Source organism: Pygoscelis adeliae, unplaced genomic scaffold (assembly GCF_000699105.1).
Source record: "Pygoscelis adeliae isolate BGI_AS28 unplaced genomic scaffold, ASM69910v1 Scaffold456, whole genome shotgun sequence".
Lineage (NCBI taxonomy): Eukaryota > Metazoa > Chordata > Aves > Sphenisciformes > Spheniscidae > Pygoscelis > Pygoscelis adeliae.
The window spans coordinates 221,186-231,154 of record NW_008825007.1 but is presented as its reverse complement, the minus strand read 5'-3'; the positions used below and the strand labels follow the sequence as shown (position 1 = coordinate 231,154).

The 9,969-nt window shown below is 44.2% G+C and overlaps 1 protein-coding gene across 1 annotated transcript in view; it reads right to left on the bottom strand.

The window, feature by feature from the left end:
- Positions 1 to 1,994: 1,994 nt before the first annotated feature.
- TMEM11 (transmembrane protein 11) overlaps positions 1,995 to 9,969 on the bottom strand; it is a 13,039-nt gene continuing 5,064 nt past the window's right edge. The window contains exon 2 of the mRNA XM_009326217.1: positions 1,995 to 2,511. Within this exon, the coding sequence (XP_009324492.1) occupies positions 1,995 to 2,511 (517 nt within the window). The remainder of the gene's footprint in view (positions 2,512 to 9,969) is intronic.

The following is a 9,969-nucleotide window of genomic DNA, read 5'->3' as shown; positions in this document are numbered from 1 at the left end:
AGGCTAGCACAAGGACGTTTCAGGGCCTTCTGCAGCAATGAAGTACATATTAGCTATGGCAGATCTGCCACTAGTTTAAAATTCATCCAGTAGATGGGACTTTAGGAACAAACGACGTCAGGACTGGAAAGGCAGCCTGCCCAGCAGCCTTGGCCTAACCGCAGAAAGATGAAGCAGTTGCATTTCTTCCCCTCCTCTCTGCCAAGGCAACTGTACATTGTTGCTATAAATAGAGGCGCTCTGGATCCCAGCTTCTTTTAACCTTGGAGGGAGACAACTCGGCCACTGTACCAGCGAGAGAGGCAGAGGGCTGTCGCCACCTAGAAGTGCCTCAGTGCCACAGGGGTTTCCTCCAGCCCACCTGCCTGCTCAGGTACGGCTGCCTACGCGGGTGGTAAAAGCACTTGCTCAGAACTGCCGGCAAACCCCGTCTGCCCAGCACGCACAGGGCCGGGACGCGTGCCCTGCTAACACAAAAGCTGCATCAGCAGAAAAAGCACAAGTTGGAACCCTGGCCAGGAAAGCCTGCTGCAGTCTGGAGGCGAGGAAGAGTTCTCGGTGCCTACTGTTGCAATTTGGAAAGGCAAAGATAGAACTACTGAATTTGGTTTCCGACCCGAGACTCCCTTCCAAGGTCAGTGCTTCAGCTGTGCAGGTCAGACTGCAGCTACCCCTGAAGCAAGCAGTACACCTGCGAGCAGGCAGTTTTTATTACAGGGCTTTGCTCTTGTATTCAGCTCATAACACTTAAAGCTGTGCCAAGCCGGCCTTGTAAATGCAAGCCACGCCTATTTTCCATCTGGTAGGAGGAGATTAAAGAAAGCAAACCCCTATCTTTTAAAAGTAACTGGCAGGTCTTGCAAAACAGTAAATACTGCCCATTCCAAGAACAGGATTTTGACAGTTTTGAGCTAGAAGATGAATTAATGCACAAGATGGAATTCTAAAATTTCAGGTAACACAGTTACAAGACACAATCACGTGGATGCCTTGCAGCAGTAGCAGGCAGCTCCAGAAGTGTGTGTTCCAAGCAAGAGCAGTGGAATTGCACAGTCGGGGCACAGCCGTCCGAGTGTCAGCAGCGGTAAGAAAGCACAAAGGTAAGACAGCTGGACTCCTCCCTCAGCAGTCCTCAGCTGCACGCGGTACAACGCGTTTCAGTGGAGATCTATCTACATGAGGAAGAACTTGTACAGGAACTGAGCAGAATGTGTTTGTAGCTGGAAACTTAAGAGTGTTATCTCCATTGTGCAGAGAAGTAATGGTTGGAGGTGGCAGGGCAGCAGAGGATTTGGACACCTTTAGCCCCAGCCATCAATGTTTAAGCAACTACCAAAACACTGGGGCAACAAGTACGCCCTCTTCCAAGAAACAAAACTAGTCAAGCGAGAGGGAGAGCAACACTTTACAGCTATTCCTTCGACAGATGGCTGCTGCGAAGTAACATGGATGCTGCTGCCACGTGCAACAGACAAGAGGAATATCAGGTCTGTGTGTGAGCATGCATAAATAATTATCACCACTGGAGTTCTCAGCAAAGCTTCCATCCCCTAGAAGCACACTATAAAAGGGAACTATGATAACAGTAACAAGAGAGCAAAACCATTTGAAATTCTCATCCTTTAATGGTCAATGATAACTTCTGGCTGGTTCTGTGTAATACAATTAAACAACATACTTAAATGTTTCAAAAAAAAAAAAAAAAAAGGAAGCTCTCACCCCCCTTTCTATAGCTTTCTTTCATCGACATTCCGCTGCTGGACTGGACTCCCATGGCCTAACATACAGCTCGCAAGTCACCACACATCCACGTCTTAAGTGTAACGAAGAACTGAAAAACCTTGGTGCACCAGTGATGTGTTATTTTAAAAATAACAGCTCTATTAAACCAAATCCTTCCCAGTCTCCACTGCTTCTCAAAGAGGAAAAACAAAATGTTACTGCGGGAGTCTTAATACACTCGTCTTTGTGGGTTTCTCTCTTCCCTGCTGAAGTCATACAGCATAGAGTTCATAGATCTTCTTTACACAGTACACCAGGGCAGCGAGTGCTATCGTGTTATGCAGTCTCTTTCTGTGCAGGTCGTCCTTCCTCACCAGCACCACTGGAGTGGAGGAGGTGAGCGTATGCAGGGGCAGGCGGGAAAGTTTATAGGCATCGTACTCTACTTGGTACTTGCAACAGGGATCAAATTGCCAAGAGATACCATAAAGGGTGCAGCAAGCCACGCTCAGCACACCAGCAGGCAGGGAGATGTAGTGAGAATAATCTACTGGAAGTGCCAGAGGGGTGAAGAGACAGGTGGTGCCCGCTAACACGGCGGTCTTGTGCAGGCAGTTCCCGACGGTGATCCAGCGGGCCGTCTCATCCCCAATGCGAGTGGGCTCTATCACTATGTATTTGTACTGGGCTTCCAGCGCCTGCTCCAGCTCATACTCAAACTGGTCCTGAGCATTCTCTCCATTGTAGATCTCATGCACGATGTAACAGTCCGTGGAGGACAAGGTGACCCTGTTAACAGGAAACACGGAATTAAAACGACAGAGCTTAAAGACGGACTTTTCACCCGCCCAGCTGTGAGAACAGGAGAGAAAAATGCCCCAAGTGAGGGCAGCCCCTCAAGGTCAGCCACTGCCTCTGTTCAACGACAAGCAGCTTTTTCAAATCAACGTTCATTTCACATCAGCTAATTATGCCTGCTGTACATGAAGTCATCCCAAAATAAGGCAACATATTTTTCCTTACCTCTTCCTAACTTGGAGGAGCTAGAACATTTTGAGAAAAAAGGATCTTGTTAACAACCCTGGAATGGTTCCTCACACTGATACCCAAGCAGTTTCTCTAGAGATACCGGAAGCATCACACCTTAGCGACCGCACCACATCAATGAATGAACCATACAGACTTAAGGAGTTTGCACAGAAAATAAGACCAGCACCTCATCCATCAAGGGGGCAGGTTGCGCTGGAAGGTTTTAAGAGAGGAAGCATCTTCAGATGAATATGTTTGCTTTCTCCCCATAATAACTACCTCCTTGCCACTGATGCAGCTTGCTATTGAGTCCTCCATAGTAAATCCAACCTAGTAAATCTATAGTAAATCCAACAAGGATGGCCAAGAAACGTTACTGGAAGTGAAGGTGAAACAGGTAGCAAAGCACTCAGTTTGTTACAGAACGGTTCGCTCCCTCTCCTCAAACAGGATGCAGCAAAGCAAGAAAGGAACTTTTTTTTAACCCAGGCTGGCTTTAACAGTGAAGAAAGAGCTGCTCACTTTACCTCGGAGCAGGCTCCCTACTGACAGGGGACTGATTCACAGGACTTGTACATCCCCCATTTGAGTAGCAGCTTTCAGCTACCTGAAGTCACATCAGTTTCCACTTTCCCTCCACCCTCTTCACACACATCACCTTAGCTGCAGCTACAGTAATGTAACAGATGGCTAAGTAACAGGATTATGACTGTTTACCTGCGCTGAGAAAGGGTAAAAGCCCATCCATTAGAACAAGGCAAAATCCTCCCTTCTAAGCAGAAGAAATAACTATTTCTGACATACTTGTGCTTAACCAGAGCAAAACGGAGCACGTGGCCTCTCAAGGATAAAAATATCTAGCAGATTCCTTTAGCAGAAGGAGAACGAGCCGCACACATATTCGACCTAATCACAGCAGACAAAACAGCCTCATGCCAGCAGCATTTAGACCCTCCCAATATTGGGAGGCAAGACACTGCTGAGATGGAAAATGAAACTGGCACTTTTTGCTCCATTAGTACAATGGTACTTATGTGCATGCACTGGAAAATAAGGGAGAAAAACACATTCGCAAGCCGCTATGTTACCAGACATTACCCTTAATGTGCAGCTCCATTCATGCTGCAAAGGGTATCGTGCAGTGGCCATCTGTAATCAAGAATATTGTTAAATTATAAGCTGTGGCCAGAAGTAGCTGCTTTTGTGAACAGCGGCAAACATACCAAACAGCAGGACCCAAGATGTACCAGCCTCTCTCAAAGCAGAGTAATAAGCAGTTTCATTAAAAGTCTGGCTGGAATTTATATAAACTACAGGGAAAACTCAACTCACAAGCTACAGAACTTGGCCTGTTCACAGGTAGAAAGAAAAATAAAAATCCACCTGAATGCTGTGTACGCCAGGGGCTTCTTTAATGCCATCTTCTTGTCAGATATCGTTTGGAAAATTATGATTGACCCTTTCAGCACAGGACGTGGTGGGCTCTGACATCCTGTAGCGAGTTGGCAAGTATTTAAAGAAAAATTTTGAAGGACAGCACCTATATAAAAGATTTTACAGAGTACTACATCTCTAATATAACTAAGTATATCAGCTAACATTAAGGAGTTTCTAACAAAGAACTAGTTAACCAGGTGTTACGCTGATACATTAAGGACACAGCTGGTAATGGTTTCTGCCAAGGATTTTTTTTTTCTTGATGACAACTGTTCCACATGCAGCTTCTTCCAAATCAAAAATTCCAGTTTCATTACAGAAGACATGCTGAGCCTTAAGGTAACTCGGTAAAACACCACCAATGACTATCTGAAACCACTTGCTAAGGCATAATGACTTCAGGGAAAAGCTATTGCTGAAAGGCATTTTCAAGCTGGAAGCTGACCCAGTGCTAACAACAACCCTCCAGATAAAATTGGTGTTTCCTACCAAGGAGGATGTTCAGTGTTTTGTAATACCTAGGAACATGCAGCGTGGGTCTGCAAAACAGAGAAGCAGGAACTCCGCAGAGGCTTAGGAACAGCACAATAGCCTGGTCACCCCAGGATCTCCCTGCCATCACTGGGAAAACAAGGGTGAAGCAAGCCCATTTCTTCTCTGCCTGTACAAGAGCCATGCGGAACGGGGCTTCCAACTCCAGGAATTAAGTCAAGTAACTACATTACATGGGATTTCTCCAGGCTCAGTGTCAGGACAGCGGCACTAACCTATCAGCCTCATTTCTCCTCGCTCAGATCTTGCCTGTTCTTCCCTCTGAATATCCCTTCTTTCCTTTCACCGTAATGTACGCAAACAGAGCCATACCACAAGCAACAGCCACCTGTCAGAGAGAGCAGGAATCCAACAGACTTTGGCCAGAGGCAGTACTGTCCATCTCTTCTGGAATCTTTTGGCTTGCCAGGCTCTGGGGCTTTATAACAATAAAGTCAAGAAAAGCACAATCCTCCTAAGCCAAAACAAGCAGATCTTAAAATATGTTCTGCTGAAAAAAAATCACTGGGAAATAAACTGCACAAAGGCTTCATCCCTGATAGAGCCTGGCCCCTTAACTATGCTGTTTCTCCAAATTAGTCCTCTAATATGGGAATAAATCTCTATCACAGTGCTGAAGCTGCAAATGGCAAAATGGGCAAACCAAAAACAAAGGACAAAGAATGAAAAATTAGCTGCTCAAACAATAGGACACATGAAGAGTCAGCAACGCAAGCAGAAAGTCTCCATTTCTTTAACAGAGGAAGCAGGGTTTATCACGTATTACTTTCACACAAGAACTGGCTGCCCCTGGAAGATGAAAAGCTGAAAACTGGTTTGTTTTCAGATGATATAGAAAGAGACACAGATGAGAGACGTGGACTTGAGAAGGTTTTAGGCCTCATTGGCTTGCAGAGTAGGACTGAGGACCTCAATCCACAGAGGCAATCTCTCCTGACACAGCCTTTCAATTGAACACAGCAGCTGCACATGAACAAATCCAGTCAAAGCAATTGGATTTGCTCAGACACTGGAGACTATGGAGTTTGCCTTTTGGAGCTTGTCCCCCACCCCCCAGCAATGACAAAAATGCAGAGCTATGCAATCAACCCCAAGCTGGCATCCACTGGTTTTAAGTGTGGCGATTTCATGTAAATTCCATTTTACTTAAAAGAATAGCTGATAACCAGTGTCAGAGAGGATCTAGTTCCAGAAGTCATAAAATGCTGCCACATGCTCAGAAGCCCAGCATGCTATTTACTAGACAGAGCAGAATCTAAAAGCAGTCGTTAATATTATTCAATCAAATGTGTTTCCAGGACCTGCCTCCCCACCCCAAAAAAGAGGGCTACGTTAAAAAGCTGTACAGCTGTTCTGTAAGAATAGTTCTGGACCTTATATCCAAATAGTTTATTCTGTTGCAGCTTCACACATTCTATTCTTGAGAAATTTTAAATGTCTCATTCCTGGTGCCAACGGCATGCATAGATGGGGGAATGTGACAGTACTCAACTATTCAGCATAGAAAGATGAAAATAATTTAAAATCACTGATGTAAACTTTTGGTATTGCCAAAGTTATAAATAAGGAATCAGTTGTTAACAGAGCTACCACCAGCAGGAGGGGCGGAAGTGTCTGTCTTCACTATAGGGCAAGCTTCAAATTACATTTGGATTACCTTCCTAACATGGGAATATCAGAGAGCACTGGGAGAGGGGTGCTGCAGCTGGCTGAACAACAGCAACTCCAGCAGTTTCCCAGTTACAGCCCTCAAAGCAGCTCCATTTCTCTGCCTCCGACGTGGAAGCAGTCTCCTAGCTGCCTCTTGAAAACAGCAGCCTGTCTGTTAAATGTAAGTTTCAATTCCATAGTCCTTATGGATGAAGAGATAAACACCCTTTCTAAGGAGGAGGAAAAGAGCTTAAGTTTTGTCAGGTGCCAACTGGCAAAGAGAGAAACAAACGAACACAGTGCTGAAAACAGGGCAGGTGACAACATCCTGGAAGAAACCCCAGCATCCTTCTACCACTGTCCACTTGCAGGGAAGAACGACTGAGCCTCACGAGTTTGTTGCTCTCAGCCTAAAGGTGTTCCTCGATCTGCCAGCGAGGCTTTTGGCGAGGGTTTCAAGTCATCCATCTATCTCAGTTCTGCAAAATGTTCCGAATCGCTATTAGAAACAATCTCAATCTGCACAAAGCACAGGTACAGTTCTGTGCAAAAATAGTTCTTTTTAAACCCCTCCCATAACACGGAGATCAAGTTTTGTTTGCTTTTTAAGAAAAATGTTCCTGGACAACAGTATTGCTCAGAGCACCAAACATACATTCAGATTAACTGTAAATGAAGACCAGCCTGATTAGTAATAAAAAAAAAAAAAGAGAAGCTTGCAGCAGTGTGATAACGCCTGTCACAAGCAGTGCACACACACACAAAATCTAGTTTAGCAATGCAACAGAGGGACTTCATGCTGGCTGTGCAAGTGGACTGCAGAAGAAGGACATTACCGGTGGCCAAAGCACAGTGTCTGGGGTCATTATTAGCATCTCAGCCAAGCTTGAGTAAGTCAGTAAAGTCAAGGCATGACAAATTCAAAAACTAAACTTCCCTCCCCCCACATAAACCCTTCTTGAAATTTAATTTAATTTCAAGATTAAGGAATGAGCCGTGGTCTGGCTTTAATTCTCAGTGGAAATACTCCACCTCAAAGTCTTATTCAACAGTGTATTTTCCTACTCAGGAGAGCTCCAGGATATGGCATACAGAAAGTATGAACACATCCGAGCTCAAGCACCCAAAGAAATGTTTCTCTGCTGAACGTCCACACGATCTACCAGTCGCAGGCCATTAGCCACGGCTGTCAGGCCTATGGCTTCTTAAAGGCCATTCTCAACATGTTCTCGATGGATGCATTAAAGCAGAGGAAGAACGGGAAGATCGTAGCAATAAAGCAAGACTTCCATTCAAAAGATACACCTTAAATACAAACAGGAAAGAGAACAGGAGAACATAGATGAGATCCTCAAGCAGCCTCAGCAAGGGAAGACGACACTGAGGAAAACATCACCAGACCATAACAAAAAACTCCAGCCACCAGAGCAAAAAGAGGTGTCAATTTTAAGTCAACTAATGATTAGCCAGGCTAATGGAAATAGGTCAATCATTGCTGTAAGCAAACAGAGTACCAGAAATCTGAGCAGCGCAGGTAGCGAAGGGAGAGACCTCTTTAAGGGCACAGAGAAGCCAATACATGCAGTGGTGGTGACATTAAAGCTGTTCTTTCTGGAGTTTGTTAGAACATCTCCCGGGGAAACAAATGGCATTCTGTCTTGTGTTCTGGCGGTCATCGTGCTGAATTTTATACAAAAACACTAAGTACAATTCAGTGTCTGTTCTGTATAAAAAAGTTGTTTTGGTCTACAAATTAACAATTCCCTTTAGACAGTCTCCATTAAAGAGTCTATCCAGAATGAAGAAGAACAAATATTTAGTTGGTTCTCTTCAGTGTTTTGGGTTATTTTGTTTAACCTTATTATTTCACCACCAGAGCGCCAGCTGGAGTTCACAGCCAACATCCTTTGAAACTAATGTCCTTACATTTAGTCCTATTGAGGAAAGCACTTTCTGACCAATTACAGACTTCCTTGTATCAATAAAGTAATTTATGAAGGGATACAGTCTCCACAGATGAGAGTTGCTGGGCTTTTTTTTTTTTTTTTTTTTTTTTAAATGAAAGCTGGTCTAGTCTAATGGCAGACAGTATTTTATTCACTACTGAGTCTCCTCACACCACCTCCCAACACACAGATGCCTTTCAGACTAGCTGGCTGACAACTATAAAAACTCCTTGAAGCAGCTCATTTATGAGGAAAGCTGGATTAGCATAATCAGTTCAAAGGAATGTGTCTTCGGACAAGAATCCTGCCCAGTGTAAGAAAACTGTATTCACCATATAAAAAGCGTATGTCATCATTTGATGACATCAGGTCTGTCAGCACTGCCTTTTACACAACTTGCGTTGCCAGCAGTCAAACAAGATCAGTAGGTGTGATTTAGGATTAGCCACTGATGGAGAGAGGCAGAGGCCCAGTCACGCGTATCTCCAGCTCTGCAATTGCAAGGAAGAAGTAGTACCCAGCTGACATCACCCAGTACCTATTAGAAGCATGATCTTCCGTCACGTTCGTACGGGACGACACCTAAAAGAACCACCATCTTTTGATAGGGATTGTGAAACGCTGGTCAATGGTGTGTCTGTTGTTCTGCTATGTCACTTCTGTGCTTTCTTACACTTAGCTATATACTTCTCATGGCCAAAGGAAAAATAATACATGCAGCAGGTTCATGAAGTAGCTCATGTTTATGAATAAGTATTTTTGATCATAAGATCAAGAGTAATCATAGCTTAAAAAAACCCAATCACCTCAAACTACAATTAGATTATTGTATAGTTCACAGATTAAGGTAGAAGGTAACAACTCACTTTTAAATCTGCATCAGTTTTCACCCTGGCAGAATAATTTTCGTTGAAGTTATTAAGTGCTCTTTTCCATGTTTTTTTCTCTTCACTTCTGCTGGGAGGACAGGGCTACCACATGAAAACTCAACACCTCGTGTGCTTAGCGCTGGGGCAGGTGCCAGCACTGGGCGCAGACAACTTTACCACTATGCCACTGAGCTCTCTGGTATTCTTAGTTGTTTATATAAACTACACTGATGCAGTAATTCCATTGGCTCTTCCAGTTCAATTACTTTTAAATTCCCTGAACATTTTGCAATTCACATTAGCGCCAGAATTTTAAGGGCTACTTGTGGCTCTCCTTGGCTACGTAGATTCAACACCATCAAAAAGAATACCGTTGAATTACAGCAAGGGAACAAAATAAAGCAAAAGCCACAGCAAAAATTAAGAGAGAGATCAGAGTGTCTACCTAAGGCAGCAGGACAAAACTCCTCACAATAAAAACGCAGCAGCTTTCAGCAGCTGCCGGTTACATCAGTCAGCCCTGGGGCAAACCAGGGAAAATGCCAACGTAAGGAAATACAGGATTTAACTAGACATTTTAAGTGGGTAAAGAACCGCGCATAGAGATTTCGAAGTAGCTCAACAAGATTTTCCTCTGTCTCTTTTTGCTGTTTTAAAGTTACGATTCCCGAACTTCTACAGCTACTCTGCGGGTAGCTCCAGCACGTCCTAGCTGCTCCTCCGTCCTGACAAAGGCAAAGAGAGAGCGTTACAGAGCTCTCTGC